Source organism: Salmo trutta, chromosome 14 (assembly GCF_901001165.1).
Source record: "Salmo trutta chromosome 14, fSalTru1.1, whole genome shotgun sequence".
NCBI lineage: Eukaryota > Metazoa > Chordata > Actinopteri > Salmoniformes > Salmonidae > Salmo > Salmo trutta.
Window position 1 is genome coordinate 73,324,502 of NC_042970.1, and position 17,374 is coordinate 73,341,875.

The window sequence follows — 17,374 nt, forward strand, 5'->3', positions numbered from 1 at the left end:
GTACAAAGCATTAGGAACACTTGCTCTTTCCATGACATAGACTGACCAAGTGATGTCACTTGTTAAATCCACTTCAATCAGTGTAGATGAAGGGGAGGAGACAGGTTAAAGACACATTTTTAAGCCTTGAGACAATTAAGACATGGATTGTGTATGTGTGCCATTCAGAGGATGAATGGGCAAGACAAAAGATTGAAGTGCCTTTGAACAGGGTATGGTAGTAGGTGCCAGGCGCACCGGTTTCTGTCAAGAACTGCAACGCTGCTGGGTTTTTCACGTTCAACTGTTTCCTGTTTCTGGACACTTATAAGAAATCCAGCTATGACCTCAGACAAACCATCAAACAGGGAAAGCGTCAATACAGATCTAAGATTGAATCCTACTATACCGGCTCTGACGCTCATCGGATGTGGTAGGGCTTGCAAACTATTACGGACTACAAAGGGAGGCACGCAACACTGCATGCATGAGAGCACCAGCTGTTCCGGACGACTGTGTGATCCCGTTCTCTGTAGCTGATGTGAGCAAGACCTTTATACAGGTTAACATTCACAAGGCTGCGTGGCCAGACAGATTACAAAGATGTGTACTCAGAGCATGCGCAAACCAACTGGCAAGTGTCTTCACTGACATTTTCAACCTCTACCTGACCGAGTCTTAAAAACCTATATGTTTCAGGCAGACCACGATAGTCCCTGTGCCCAAGAAAGCGAAAGTAACCTGCCTAAATCCAGGCTGTATCACCACCGGCCGTGATTGGGAGTCCCATAGGGCGGCGCACAATCGGCCCAGCGTCGTAAGGATTTTGCCGGTGTAGGCCGTCATTGTAAATAAGAATTTGTTCTTAACTGACTTGCCTAGTTAAATTAAAAAAATTTAAAAAAATGACTACCGCCCCGTAGCCCTCATTTCGATAGCCATGAAGTGCTTTGAAAGGTTGGTCATGGCTTACATCAACACCATCATCCTGGAAACCCTAGACCCACTCCAATTTGCATACCACCCCAACAGATCCACAGATCCACACACTCCACACTGCCCTTTCCCAACTGGACAAAAGGAACACCTACAGTTGAAGTTGTAAGTATACATACACTTAGGTTGGAGTCAATTAAACTTGTTTTTCAACCACTCCACAAATTTCTTGTTAACAAACTATAATTTTGGCAAGTCGGTTAGGACATCTACTTTGTGCATGACACGAAGTTTTCCCAAAAATTGTTTACAGACAGATTATTTCACTTATAATTCACTGTATCACAATTCCAGTGGGTCAGAAGTTTACATACACTAAGTTGACTGTGCCTTTAAACAGCTTGGAAAATTCCTGAAAATGATGTCATGGCTTTAGAAGCTTCTGATAGGCTAATTGACATAATTTGAGTCAATTGGAGGTGTACCTGTGGATGTATTTCAAGGCCTACCTTCAAACTCAGTGCCTCTTTGCTTGACATCATGGGAAAATCAAAAGATATCAGCCAAGACCTCAGAAAAAAATGGTAGACCTCCACAAGTCTGGTTCATCCTTGGGAGCAATTTCCAAATGCCTGAAGGTACCACGTTCATCTGTACAAACAATAGTATGCAAGTATAAACACCATGGGACCACGCAGCCGTCATACCACTCAGGAAGGAGACACGTTCTGTCTCCTAGAGATGAACGTACTTTGGTGCGAAAAGTGCAAATCAATCCCAGAACAACAGCAAAGGACCTTGTGAAGATGCTGGAGGAAACAGGTACAAAAGTATCTATATCCACAGTAAAACGAGTCCTATATCGACATAACCTGAAAGGCCACTCAGCAAGGAAGAAGCCACTGCTCCAAAACTACCATAAAAAAGCCAGACTACGGTTTGCAACTGCACATGGGGACAAAGATCATACTTTTTGGAGAAATGTCCTCTGGTCTGATGAAACAAAAATAGAACTGTTAGGCCATGAAGACCTTTGTTATGTTTGGAGGAAAAAGGGGGAGGCTTGCAAGCCGAAGAACATCATACCAACCGTGAAGCACAGGGGTGGCAGCATCATATTGTGGGGGTGCTTTGCTGCAGGAGGGACTGGTGCACTTCACAAAATATATGGCATCATGAGGAACGAAAATGATGTGGATATATTGAAGCAACATCTCAAGACATCAGTCAGGAAGTTAAAGCTTGGTTGCAAATGGGTCTTCCAAATGAAAAATTACCCCAAGCACACTTCCAAAGTTGTGGCAAAATGGCTTAAGGACAACAAAGTCAAGGTATTGGAGTGGCCATCACAAAGCTCTGACCTCAATCCTATAGAACATTTGGGGGCAGAACTGAAAAAGCGTGTGCGAACAAGGAGGCCTACAAACCTGACTCCATTACACCAGCTCTGTCAAGAGGAATGGGTCAAAATTCCCCCAACTTATTATGGGAAGCTTGTGGAAAGCTACCTGAAACGTTTGACCCAAGTGAAACAATTTAAAGGCAATGCTACCAAATACTAATTGAGTGTATGTAAACTTCTTACACACTGGGAATGTGATGAAAGAAATAAAAGCTGAAGTAAATCATTCTCTCTAATATTATTCTGACATTTCACATTCTGAAAATAAAGTAGTTATTTTAACTGACCTAAGACAGGAATTGTGAAAAACTGAGTTTAAATGTATTTGGCTAAGGTGTATGTAAACTTCAGACTTCAACGGTATGTTAGAATGCTGTTCATTGACTACAGCTCAGTGTTCAACACCATAATGCCCACAAAGCTCATCACTAAGTTAAGGACCCTGGGACTAAACACCTCCCTCTGCAACTGGATCCTGGACTTCCTGACGGGCCGCCCCCAGGTGGTAAGGGTAGGCAACAGCATATCTGCCACGCTGATCCTCAACATGGGGGCCCCTCAGGGGTGCGTACTTAGTCCCCTCCTGTACATCCAGTTCACTCACGACTGCGTGGCCAAGCACAACTCCAACACCATCATTAAGTTTTCTGACCACACAACAGTGGTAGGCCTCATCACCGACAATGATGAGACAGCCTATAGGGAGAGACCTGGTCAGAGACCTGGTAGTGTGGTGCCAGGACAACAACCTCTCCCTCAATGTGAGCAAGACAAAGGAGCTGATCGTGGACTACAAGAAAAGGAGGGCCGAACACGCCCCATTCACATCGATGGGGCTGTAGTGGAGCTAGTCGAGAGTTTCACGTTCCTTGGTGTCCACATCACCAACAAACAATCATGGTCCTGTTGGGTTCTGAGAATATGAAATATACTTATTCATGTCACTGAGGGAGAGAGGGTAATGTATAACATTTAAATTATGTCAGCCTATGGGAGGAAAAGAGACACAGTCTGGTATGAGTCAACATGACAGCCGTGAGTTGGGGAGCAGTGAGCATTTTGGGGCAGAGATCAGGTCAGATGAAGTGAGGAAGAACAGATATTACTAAGGTTTTGCCTAGCAACAGAGATGCATTGGCTGTTCAGATGTGTAGGAGGAGACTCAAAATAGGTGAAAGAGTTAAATATCAGTGCTTGTGTGAATATGTCTTTTGTCTGTCCAGGTGTTCGATCCTTTGGGGTGAATAAACTTGGTTTAAGCTTTCATAGTGTACGTCGAGTTCTTACTCTGATATTGTCACGTCCTGGCCAGTATAAGGGTTAATTGTCATTGTAATTTGGTCAGGACGTGGCAGAGGGTATTTGGTTTATGTGGTTCGGGGTGGTGTTTTTGTAGTAAGGGAATTTGATTTAAGTATTCCGGGGTTTTTGGGCACTGTTTGAGATTCATGTAATTCTATGTTTAGTCTAGGTAGTCTGGTTCTATGTTTAGTTAATTGGGGTGGGGACTCTCAATTGAAGGCAGGTGTGGTCTATTTGCCTTTGATTGAGAGTCCCATATATTAGGGTCTGTTTGTGTTTGTCATTTGTGGGAGATTGTTCTTTGTCTAGCATGTATGAGCCTGAGAAGACTGTCAGTATATCGTGAGTTTGTTTTGTTGTTTTTGGTATTCATTTTGAGTTAATAAATGTTCAAAATGAACAAACACAGTCCTGCTGCATTTTGGTCCTCCTTTTCCGACGATGATTTCGCCATATTGTCTGACGACGACGAAATCCCTGACAGAATCTCCCACCAAACCAGGACCAAGCAGCAGAGGAAGGAGCAGAGGGATTTTGAATTGGACAAACGGGAGAGATGGACATGGGAGCAAGTTATGGCCGGAGAGGGCCCATGGAGAAAGGCTGGTAAGGACCGGGAATGTTTCCGAGGAACACGACTGGCGTTAAAGCACGAGAGGCACCCCCAAGAATTTTTTTTGGGGGGGCACATGGGTAGTTTGGCTAGGCCAAGGAAGAGCCAGAAGCCAGCTACCCGTGGTTATATGGAGGAGCGTATGAGGTGGAGGGCGCCATGTTTCGCTGAAGAGCGCACAATCTCGCCCATACGCACGCACAGTCCGGTGCGAGTTATTCCAGCCCCTCGCAGGTGCCGTGCTAGAGTGGGCATCCAGCCTGGTAGGAGGATGCCTGCGCAGCGCATCTGGTCGCCGGTACGCCTCCTAGGACCAGGCTACCCAACTCCCGCTCTACGCACGGCTACCATCAGGCCCCTGCACAGCCCAGTCCGCCCTGTACAAGCACCCCGCTTGTACAGGGCTACTAGTTCCATCCAGCCAGGACGGGTTGTGCAGGAGGTAAGATCAAGACCGCCTGTGCGCCTCCATAGCCCGGTGTTTCCAGTTCCTGTCTCTCGTGCGGACCCAGAAGTGCGTAAGCCCAGTCCAACTCGTCCTGTTCCCGCTCCCCGCACTAGCCTGGAGGTGTGTGTTCCCAGTCTGGTACGTCCAGTACCAGCACCACGCACCAGGCTTCAAGTGCGTCATCCCAGTCCGACGTCGCTAGAGCTGCCCGTCAGTCAAGAGTCGCCAGAGCTGCCCGTCAGTCAAGAGTCGCCAGAGCTGCCCGTCAGTCAAGAGTCGCCAGAGCTGCCCGTCAGTCAAGAGTCGCCAGAGCTGCCCGTCAGTCAAGAGTCGCCAGAGCTGCCCGTCAGTCAAGAGTCGCCAGAGCCGCCCGTCAGTCAGGAGTCGCCAGAGCCGCCCGTCAGTCAGGAGTCGCCAGAGCCGCCCGTCAGTCAGGAGTCGCCAGAGCCGCCCGTCAGTCAGGAGTCGCCAGAGCCGCCCGTCAGTCAGGAGTCGCCAGAGCCGCCCGTCAGTCAGGAGTCGCCAGAGCCGCCCGTCAGTCAGGAGTCGCCAGAGCCGCCCGTCAGTCAGGAGTCGCCAGAGCCGCCCGTCAGTCAGGAGTCGCCAGAGCCGCCCGTCAGTCAGGAGTCGCCAGAGCCGCCCGTCAGTCAGGAGTCGCCAGAGCCGCCCGTCAGTCAGGAGTCGCCAGAGCCGCCCGTCAGTCAGGAGTCGCCAGAGCCGCCCGTCAGTCAGGAGTCGCCAGAGCCGCCCGTCAGTCAGGAGTCGCCAGAGCCGCCCGTCAGTCAGGAGTCGCCAGAGCCGCCCGTCAGTCAGGAGTCGCCAGAGCCGCCCGCCAGTCAGGAGTCGCCAGAGCCGCCCGCCAGTCAGGAGCCGCCAGAGCCGCCCGCCAGTCAGGAGCCGCCAGAGCCGCCCGCTAGTCAGGAGCCGCCAGAGCCGCCCACTAGTCAGGAGCCGCCAGAGTGGCCAGACTGCCCGGAGCTGCCAGAGTGGCCAGACTGCCCGGAGCTGCCAGAGTGGCCAGACTGCCCGGAGCTGCCAGAGTGGCCAGACTGCCCGGAGCTGCCAGAGTGGCCAGACTGCCCGGAGCTGCCAGAGTGGCCAGACTGCCCGGAGCTGCCAGACTGATCTATTAACCAGGATCGGCCAGAGTGGCCCATTGGCCCAGAGTCTGCCGATTACGAAGAACCAAGGGAGTCGAGCAGCAACCCTGAACCGAGTAAGCCTGACAATCCAGAACTTAAAATGATTAACTGTTCAATTAATGAGTCTGCATATAGGGTGGAGAGGAGGAGGTCTGCCCATGATCCAGAGCAAGGGGAGTCTGCCTACGGTCCGAGGCTGATCGGGGTCGGCACTCTGGAGGACAATAGGCCGGAGCCTGAACCACCACCTGCATAGGTGGGTTGGGGAGGGGGGGTGTAGCACAAGTGCCGTCGGTGACGGCAGCCACCCTCCCTTCCCTCCCTTTAGTTTAGGGGGATTTTTTTGTTGTTTGGGGTTTTGTTTTTCTTTAGGTGCTTCCGGGGTTAGCACCTTTAGGGGGGGGTACTGTCACGTCCTGGCCAGTATAAGGGTTAATTGTCATTGTAATTTGGTCAGGACGTGGCAGAGGGTATTTGGTTTATGTGGTTCGGGGTGGTGTTTTTGTAGTAAGGGCATTTGATTTAAGTATTCCGGGGTTTTTGGGCACTGTTTGAGATTCATGTAATTCTATGTTTAGTCTAGGTAGTCTGGTTCTATGTTTAGTTAATTGGGGTGGGGACTCTCAATTGAAGGCAGGTGTGGTCTATTTGCCTTTGATTGAGAGTCCCATATATTAGGGTCTGTTTGTGTTTGTCATTTGTGGGAGATTGTTCTTTGTCTAGCATGTATGAGCCTGAGAAGACTGTCAGTATATCGTGAGTTTGTTTTGTTGTTTTTGGTATTCATTTTGAGTTAATAAATGTTCAAAATGAACAAACACAGTCCTGCTGCATTTTGGTCTTCCTTTTCCGACGATGATTTCGCCATATCGTCTGACGATGACGAAATCCCTGACAGATATTTAGAAATGAACAGTCCAAACACACCAAGACAGTCGTGAAGAGGGCACGACAACACCTTTTCCCCCTCAGGAGACTGAAAAGATTTGGCATGGGTCCCCAGATCCTCAAAAAGTTCTACAGCTGCAATGTCGAGAGCATCCTGACCGGTTGCATCACCGCCTGGTATGGCAACTGCTCGGCATCCGACCGTAAGGCGCTACAGAGGGTAGTGCGTACGGCCCAGTACATCACTGGGGCCAAGCTTCCTGCCATCCAGGACCTATTACTAAACAGTGTCAGAGGAAGGCCCCAAAAATTGTGAAAGACTCCAGTCACTAAAGTCATGAACTGCTCTCTCTGCTACCCCACGGTACCGGAGCGCCAAGACTAGGTCCAAAAGGCTCCTAAACAGCTTCTACCCCCAAGCCATGAGACTGCTAAACAATTGATCAAATGGCCACCTGGACTATTTACATTGAACCCCCCCTTTGTTTTTACACTGCTGCTACTGGCTGTTTATTATCTATGCATAATCACTTTACCCCTACCTACATGTACAAATTACCATGACTAACCTTTTATTTTATTGTGTTACTTTTATTACATTTTTACTTTAGTTTATTTTGTAAATATTTTCTTAACTCTATTTCTTGAACTGCATTGTTGGTTAAGGGCTCGTAAAAAAATACTAAATAATACAAAAAAAAAAAAAATATTTGATGTGTGTGTGTTAAGAATGATCCAACACACAAAGGGCATCCAGCCAACTGGACACAACTGTGGGAAGCATCGGAGTCAACTTGGGCCAGCGTCACTGTGAAACGTTTTCAACACCCTGTAGAGTGCATGCCCCGACGAATTGAGGCTGTTCCTAATGTTTTGTCCACTCAGTGTATACGTTCTTTCGCTAACACTTACACTTATCTTTTGTTACTATCTCTGACTTTGCTGATATTGTGGAACAGTTTGACTTACTATGACTGTGATATGTAGTTGTCTTACCTACCTTAAGATGAACGCATGAACTAAGTTGCTCTGGATAAGAGTGTCCGTTAAATGACTAAAAAGGTAAAAAAATTATCACTTCATAATATCCCTATAGAACAGAGACACCTAGTGGTTAAATTATACATTTGCGCTTCACTCGTAAGTGTACACATTTATTAAATGAACTTGCATTTTACTGCAGATAACTTAGAAGTTAGAAACAAACAAAGAGTCAAATAAATGTATTAAAATTTGCAAATTATACAAATAAAACTTTTGAGAAAAGTTTAAAGCACTCAATTACCAAAGTGATATAAAAAGTATGAAGTTATGAATTATATTAATATGAAAAGCCTTGCAAAGAAATACATTTATTCAATTGGAAATGATACAAAATTGATCTGCTTGGTGTATGTTCAATGTGGTTCAGTTGAGGTGATCTGTCTCCGTGAAATTAAGACATTAGCAACTTTTACCACATGAAAAGTTGATATCTTAACCAAATCTCAACCTTAATTCAAGAAACATCTTAGCCTTAATTTAAAAAAAATCTTTAGATAATTTACAGGAAATATTAAGATCGATAAATATAGTGTTGGATATTGGAAACAACCCATATTTGTATGAAGTTCCTTGTACAATGTTTCAGCCAGAATGACACTCCCCAGTGACACAGCCTGTATTACTCTTTGAACATTGTATACATTTTGGGTGCTAATGTTCTATCTAACCTACTTTCCAGAATGCATTCCACTGGAAGAGCAGCAAGAGGAACTGCCCCTCCCTACCTTCAGGCTATGCTCAAACCCTACACCCCAACCCGAGTACTCCGTTCTGCCACCTCAGGTCTCTTGGCTCTCCCACCCCTACGGGAGGGCAGCTCCCGCTCAGCCCAGTCAAAGCTCTTCTCTGTCCTGGCACCCCAATGGTGGAACCATCTTCCCCCTGAAGCTAGGACATCAGAGTCCTGCCCATCTTCAGAAACCATCTGAAACCCTACCTCTTCAAAGAGTACTTTAAATAATCCCCCTCCTCACCTCGAGCCCCCCCACCCCAAAGAAACATTAAAAAAATCTAAAAGTCCTGAACCAACACTTGCTCCTGACTCCACCCCCGCCTTTCTAGCTCTGACTTTGCTGATAACTACTTTATTGAGGAAAAGAGTAGTTTCTATGCCTGTGATATGTGGTTGTCCCACCTAACTCTACCTGGAAGTTGCTCTGGATAAGAGCGTCTCCTAAATGACTAAAATGTAAATGTTTATTTTTAGTGTTAAGTCAGTCTGTAACTGTAAGGTTCTTCGTTACTTTAGCTGTTTATAGTGTGTGGACAACGTGTGTGTGTCCACTGTATATCTTTGAGTAGTCACGTCTCCTCTTCATCCATGATAACACTACTCTGCCCAGTAGTTGCGTGTGCACCGCGTGTGTTGATTAGATTAGTGAGCGAGAGAGAGAAAGAGAGATAGGAGACAATGAGAGAGAGAGAGAGAGAGAGAGAGAGAGAGAGAGAGAGAATGAGAACCAGAATGACAGTGGAGAGTGTGTGTATACAGGTACACACATATTAGTGTGTAGGATCTCACACAGCCCCAGTCATACCCATCCTCCACTCCTCTCATCATGTGTGTCTCTTCATGTGCAGGGCCAGGTGGTCTGAGCGGGAGAAGGCTCTCTGACACTGCAGACACGCGTAGGGTTTCTGACCCGTGTGTTTACGGTAGTGACGGGTCAACTCGTCCGAACGGGCAAACTTCCACCCACAGCCCTCCCACGTACAGTGGTATGGTTTCTCCCCTATGGAATTAATAGCACACAAAAGCAACCAGTGTCAAAATCAGTTGGCTCAGAAGTGACTTGTTTTAAACACTCCGTAGCAATTGTAGTCCCTCTGCATTTGTTGATAAAATGTGTTGAGAATTCATAGTGTAAGTTGTATCCTATTCAATAGGGTTAATGCAATCAAAGATCCTTGGGACATCCATACCCTAACCCCTACACTAACCCCTAACCCCTATCCTTAACCTAACCCTAACCCAACCTTAACCCTTACCTAACCCTAACCCTTTCCTTAACTGTTTTAACAACTTCAATGGGTTGACGTCAGAGTTGGGACGTCCCAAGGATCAGGTTGACGTTTTCTATTCAATAGCCATTACTACTAAAAACCATGAATCATTATTCATCCATATGAAGTTGTCCATCATGCAGTTCTGCCTATTAGCCGTAATGTATTCTAATCCCTAGAATATGCATTAATGCCTCAATATCTGTGTAATGCATTCTAATCTCTGTATTCTTACCTGTGTAATGTATTCTAGTCTCTGTATTTTTACCTGTGTAATGTATTCTAGTCTCTGTATTTTTACCTGTGTAATGTATTCTAATCTCTGTATTCTTATCTGTGTAATGTATTCTAGTCTCTGTATTCTTATCTGTGTAATGTATTCTAATCTCTGTATTCTTATCTGTGTAATGTATTCTAATATCTGTATTATTACCTGTGTAATGTAATCTCTGTATTCTTACCTGTGTAATGTATTCTAATCTCTGTATTTTTACCTGTGTAATGTTTTCTAATCTCTGTATTATTACCTGTGTAATGTATTCTAATATCTGTATTATTACCTGTGTAATGTAATATCTGTATTCTTACCTGTGTAATGTGTTCTAATCTCACCTGTGTAATATATTTATATATATATATTTATTTATATTTATATACATTTATATATTCTTACCTGTGTAATGTATTCTAATTGATGTATTCTTACCTGTGTGCGTGCGGAGGTGAGCCTTGAGGTGGGAGCTCTTGGTATAGCTCTTACTACAACCTGAGTATTCACAGCTGTGTGTAGCAGCTCTCTTCTTCACCACAGTCCTGCAGCCGTTCTTCCCCTCCAAGCCTCCAGGGGGAACCCTTGAGGAGGTGATAGCTAGGTGGGGCTGCTGGTGCTGGGAGTAGGGGAAGTGGTTGGAGGAGGCTTGTTGGTGGTGGTGGCCGTGGAGGTTGTAGTCTCTCTGGTTGAGGTACAGACCCAGGTGGTGGGGGTAGTTTTGGAGGAAGCTGTAGTGGTGGGGTCGAGATTCAGAGGTCATAGAGGTTGTCATGGAGACAGGGGCTTGGAGGAATCTGCCATCTTGAAACGTCACCATGGAAGTGTGTTGTTGGGGGTAATAGTGTCCCATTCCAAAGTCCCATGATTTGGCCTTAGTGAGGACAGCAGTGGCTCTATCTCTGCCATGTCTCTCCTGGTTGCTTCCGGGGTTGAAACCATACTGGTCCACGTTTGGTTGAATGGGGAATGATGATAATGATGATGATGACCGAACCTGTTGGTTGTAAAGTTCTGGTATGCCTGAACCAATGGTCTCCAAGGGGGTGAGCAGCTCAACCATCAGGCTACTGCTGCCCATATGAAGCCTGTCTGGACTTATTTGGTCCGTCAACACCCCTCCTCCATCATGGTAGAGTCCAGTTTGGTCCGGTTGAGGAAGATGCTGAGTGTTGTAGTCCAGAGAGGGGTTCAGCTCAGGTGATGGGCTGCTCCAGTCAGACAACAAGAACTCCATGTCCCATGAGGTTTCACTTTCATCGTCCAGGTGAGGAAGAACTGGCTGCTGGTCACTGGTGTTGCCAGGTGACGTCCTCTTGGTTTGAGAGTCCAGACTGAGAGCGCCATCCTCAAATTTCCACACCTTGTGTGACAATACAAAAACATCAGTTCATATCGAGTCTCTCTTACTAACTTCACATAAATATGGAAATAACCAAACAACACCCACTAACAAATTAAAATAACAATTTTATAATTAAATCCTAGTTTTGTAATAACTTTTAAAATAAAATCCATTTGATATTTGAACAGATCTTAAATAAACGTATTGTATTAAATGTGTTGGGGATATGAGGCTGTGCTCACAGGGCCTCTTCATTGCGAGTCAAAACATTTTGTTCAAAGAAAAGTTGATGGCATTTAGACACTCTGCTATTAGCCCCAAGACTCACCCGCTTAAAACAAAGTTATACAAGTGACAACCCTTTTTATTGTTTCAGCAAAATGTAGAAACCAAATAAAAGTAACAGGTGGAATACGTACCTTCATATTGTCATTAGAGTGAACAAAGTTTGAGAAGGAGCTGAAGGATGGCAGCACAGCAGCTTGTGTCCCAGCCATCTGATCAGTTCGAGTTAGACGTCAACTTTACACAGGTTACAGTGGTGACAATAATGTGAGGTTTGTATTTTCTTTTACATGACCATCTCACAATGGTTAGACTATTTCAAATTGTAAGTAACCAGTCATCCTGAAAACAGTTACACCTGTCTCTTATCCAATTCCACATGCCAAGTAGCCTACTTTCTTTTTACAGTTGTCGTCTCTCCATTCTACCCGTCTACCGTATCCCCCCCTCTTTCTCTCTCAGTTGTGAACGTGACTTCAAATCTTCTCTGTTCATGTATCTTCTGATGACTGTTGGGGGGTGGGACGTAAGTGTGTGTGTGTGTGTTCTATGCCTACTCCTTTTCTTACTCCAGTCCTCTCCTCTTAACCAGGAGAAAGAGTGAATGAACAGTTAAGCTATCTCCCCCCTCGCTACCCCTCCCTGTTTTTGGATCCTGAGCAGAAATCTATGGCCAGCAAAACAATTCCAAAAAGAAAGAGAATTGAAAAAGAACAATAAACAGATGTAATTCTAGCTAATGAATGTTATGCACTTTGTTTTGCGCAAAACAACTGAAAATGTAATTTCAAGTGTATTAGAATTGTTGTTTCTCAGACATGTTATGGCGTACAGTGCAAGCAGAATACCATACTGGCAATCGCCTCTTCATTCAGCTTCATGAACCAACTCAAACTCCCCTCCCCCACTACTAAAACTGCTACACACACATTGAGCAGTACACACACCTCTGGGACATGTGGTTCTGAGAAGACCTGTGTGTCTAGTAGGTGATTATGTGCTAGGCTGTGTTTATCAGTGTGCATGGGGGCCAAGAGAGGCCCCTGTTTGACAACAGATAATGGTGCTGCTGACTACTGCCTGTCCCTGCTGACTGCTCCATACACAGATAAAGACTCTCTCACTCTTTTTTTTACAATCTTTCACTTTACGTCTACAGAGGAGTGTTACTTGGGAAAAACCTTGTGTTAGAAAGGAGCTACACTTCAGTTTGTTATGAATGCCATATGGCCACTTTTTACAAATACTGTTTATATTATGGCATCATCATTATCATGAATTGGTGCTATCATTGGTGTAATAAAATTCAATGTACTGTATTGGTACACATGAATTGTAATAATAATCAGATTATATTAATGTAAAAAAGCTCAAGGACACAATGTTCATATTTTCCAAGCAATTCAATTTTTTTTCATTGCAAGTATTGCTTTATGCAAATATATCTAATGTTTTGCTGTGTGTGTGTGTGTGTGAGATGCAGATAGCTCAGGTGGGGCTCAGTCATCCTTGGGAAGGTTGGAAGAGCTGGTCCGAAATGTCCAAACTCCTCTGAAAAACCTGATCTCAACCTCCACCTCCTTCTCCACCTACTTCTCAACCTCCTCCACATCCTTTTCCACCTCCACCTACTTCTCAACCTCCTCCACATCCTTTTCCACCTCCACGTCCTTCTCCACCTACTTCTCAACCTCGTCCTTCTCCACCTACTTCTCAACCTCGTCCTTCTCCACCTACTTCTCAACCTCCTCCACATCAACTACCTTCTCCACCACCTCCTTCTCCACCTCCCCCTCAACTACCTACTCCACCACCTCCTTCTCCACCTCCAGAGCCTTCACCTATAGAGACTCCTTCCCCAGAGGCTCTACCTCTTGAAGATCTTCCTCCTCCAAAGGCTTCACCTCCGGGTAGAGGTTCAAATATACCTCCATGCAGCCGTTGAGGGCATTTATGTTTTCAATGTTATAGGTGGCATCAAAGTCCACAAAGAGCTTTGTTGACCTCCAATAGAGCTTGTGCTTGGCCACTTGGTGGTCTTGGCCAAACGCCCTCTTGTAGATCCTCATGAATTTTACACTGGGGCCGAACTGCAGACAATAGGCTGTGGTCAATGACTCTGGCAGGGGCTCAGAGAACAGCTCTTTCTCCATGGCGACATTGTCCGGGTTCTGATCAGGTTTTACGGCTTACAAAATAAAAACATATACAGTACACGTCAAAAGTTTGGACAAACTTACAGTACACATTCAAATGTTTTTCTTTATTTTTACTATTTTCTACATTGTAGAATAGTAGTGAAGACATCAAAACTATGAAATAACACATATGGAATCATGTAGTAACCAAGAAAGTGTTAAACAAATCAAAATACCTTTAATATTATATATTTCAAAGTAGTCGTCCTTTCCCTTGATTACAGCTCTGCACACTCTTGGCATTATCTCAACCAGCTTCATGAGGAGTGCTTTTCCAACAGTCTTGAAGGAGTTCCTACATATACTGAGCACTTGTTGGCTGCTTTTCCATCACTCTGCGGTCCAACTCATCCCAAACCATCTCAATTGGGTTGAGGTCGGGTGATTGTGGAGGCCAGGTCATCTGATGCAGCACTCCATCACTCTCCTCCTTCTTGGTCAAATAGCCCTTACACAGCCTGTGAGGTGTGTTTTGGGTCATTGTCCTGTTGAAAAACAAATGATAGTCTCACTAAGCGTAAACCCAATGGGATGGCGTATCGCTGCAGAATGCTGTGGTATCCATGCTGGTTGTGTGCCTTGAATTCTAAATAAATCACTGACATTGTCACCAGCAAAGCACCCCCAAACCATCACACCTCCTCCTCCATGCTTCATGGTGGGAACCACAGATGCGTAGATCATCCGTTCACCTACTCAGCATCTCACAAATACATGGCGGTTGGAACCAAACATCTCAAATTTGGACTCATCAGACAAAAGGACAGATTTCCACCGGTCTAATGTCCATTGCTCGTGTTTCTTGGCCCAAGCAAGTCTCTTCTAATTATTGGTGTCCTTTAGTGGTGGTTTCTTTGCAGAAAATCGACCATGAAAGCCTGATTCACAATAGTCTCCTATGAACAGTTGATGTTGAGATGTGTATGTTACTTGAACTCAGTGTATGTTACTTGAACTCAGTGAAGAATTTATTTGGGCTGCAATCTGAGGTGCAGTTAACGCAAATTAATTTATCCTTTGCAGCAGAGGTAACTCTGGGTCTTCCTTTCCTGTGGCGGTTCTCATGAGAGCCAGTTTCAGCATTCCAGGTGACTACTTCATGAAGCTGGTTGAGAGAATGCCAAGAGTGTGCAAAGCTGTCATCAAGACAAATGTTGGCTACTTTGAAGAATCACTTTTTTGGTTACTATATGATTCCATATGTGTTATTTCATAGTTTTGATGTCTTCACTAAAATTCTACAATGTAGAAAATAGTAAAAATAAAGAAAAACCCTTGAATGAGTAGGTGTGTCCAAACCTTTGATTGGTACTGTATATATTTATATACAGTCAGGGTCTCAACTTACTGTTGAGAGTTAGAATAATAGGTGCATAAGGTGCAATTTCGAAATTTGGTTGTGCATCAGCAGTGTCGTGTCGTTGACTATCATTAAATGTGAAGACTGTATAATATCAAATCAATTCTCTATGTGTAATTTAATTACACAATTAAACTAATCATGTAACTTTAATTAACTAGGAAGTTGAGGCACCATGGGAACATGTTGTTTATAGAGTTTCAATTTCCTGAATATAACTCTTCAGATATTTTCATAATTTATCAAAACAGTCGCTTATTAATGAATTTTACCTCATTAGTCTCATTACTGAACGTCGCAAACCCTTGGATATCTGCACGAACCCTAGCATAGAATCATGAATCGGCGACATACAAATTGGATCAATTATTTATTTACTAACTAACTTAAAATAAATCACAGAATTACATAAACACACACACAAATAGTCACACATTGGTTTCAACATGATACAAAGAAAAAGTCCCTAGCGGACGAAACCGATACGACGGCTTGGTAGACAAAGGAAAGGGGGTGGGGACCGCTCAAAAGCGGGAAACTCATGGAGGATTACTACACTCATAGAAATTGCTAATACTTTGAACATGAACAACTGCTCATTCAAAAATAAATTTCAATTTACATATTTACAAGTGTCTGCCTTTGTTGTCCCTCTCTGCGATTGCCGGTCCGTCTGCTGGATAGTCATGGAGATCAAAGTCGTATGTTGTTAGAATGGATAATTCAGACTACCATTCGGAAATGTTCTTAGATCGGATGCGTTTCCCTGACTAAAGTATTTAAACAGCTGTAGTCTGAATAATTGTTATTTCGTTTGTAGATTTCTTCACCATTTCAACGTGGGAATGATCTCCACGTTCTCTGGTCTTGTTCTTTGGCACAGTTGCCAACCATTTCAACATGTAGCCACCACTTCATGTTTTCTGATCTAATGTAAATTTTGTCGGTGTGACGCTCGTCGTAATGAGGAGTAGACCAAGGTGCAGCGTGGTAAGTGCTCATGATTATTTTTTATTTAACTCAGAACACTAAAACAAAACAATAAACAACGGAAAACGAACGTCACGTTCTGCAGGCTAACTGAGCTGTACAAAAAAACAAGATCCCACAACTGAAAGTGGGAAAAAGGGCTGCCTAAGTATGATTCCCAATCAGAGACAATGATAGACAGCTGCCTCTGATTAGGAACCATACTCCTCAAACAACAAAGAAATAGAAAACATAGAATGGAACATAGAACTACAAAATCTAGAATGCACTCAAATCACACCCTGACCTAACCAAAATAGAGAAATAAAAGGGCTCTCTATGGTCAGGGTGTGACAGTACCCCCCCCCCCCCCCCAAGGTGCGGACTCCGGAGGGTCCGGGTAGGCATCTACCCATGGTGGCGGCTCCGGTTCGGGGCATAGCCCCCGCTCCGCCCACTGATCCATCTGCTTTTGTACCACCGGACCGTGGATCATCGCCGGAGGCTCTATGCTGCAGGCCGCTGCTGGAGGCTCTGGGCTGCAGGCCGCCGCTGGAGGCTCTGGGCTGCAGACCGCCGCTGGAGGCTCTGGGGTACAGACCGCCGCTGGAGGTTCTGGGCTGCAGACCACCGCTGGAGGCTCTTGGCTGCAGACCGCCGCTGGAGGCTCTGGACTGCAGACCGCCGCTGAAGACTCTGGACTGCAGACCGTCGCTGGAGGTTCCTGACTGCGGACCGTCGCTGGAGGTTCCTGACTGCGGGCCGTCTCAGGAGGTTCCTGACTGCGGGCCATCTCAGGAGGTTCCGGACTGCGGGCCGTCTCAGGAGGTTCCGGACTGTGGGCCGTCTCAGGAGGTTCCGGACTGCGGGCCGTCTCAGGAGGTTCCGGACTGAGGGCCGTCTCAGGAGGTTCCGGACTGCGGGCCGTCTCAGGAGGTTCCGGACTGTGGGCCGTCTCAGGAGGTTCCGGACTGTGGGCCGTCTCAGGAGGTTCCAGCCTGTGGGCCGTCTCAGGAGGTTCCGGACTGTGGACCGTCTCAGGAGGTTCCGGACTGGGGACCGTCGCTGCAGGCTCCATGCCATGGATCATCGCTGCAGGCTTTGTGCCATGGATCATCACTGGAGGCTCCAGGCCATGGATTACCACTGGAGGCTTCATGCCATGGATCATCCCTACAGGCTCCAGGACAT

At 45.6% G+C, this 17,374-nt stretch overlaps 1 protein-coding gene across 1 annotated transcript; it reads right to left on the minus strand.

Moving 5' to 3' along the window:
- Window positions 1-7,620: 7,620 nt before the first annotated feature.
- Window positions 7,621-12,159, minus strand: LOC115147343 (Krueppel-like factor 1). Its single transcript, XM_029689544.1, has 3 exons — window positions 11,791-12,159; window positions 10,465-11,389; window positions 7,621-9,487 (listed from the first exon to the last, which is right to left on the minus strand). Exons 1-3 carry the CDS (start codon window positions 11,866-11,868, stop codon window positions 9,312-9,314), a joined length of 1,179 nt encoding a protein of 392 aa, XP_029545404.1. The 5' UTR covers window positions 11,869-12,159; the 3' UTR covers window positions 7,621-9,311.
- Between the last annotated feature and the right edge of the window lie 5,215 nt (window positions 12,160-17,374).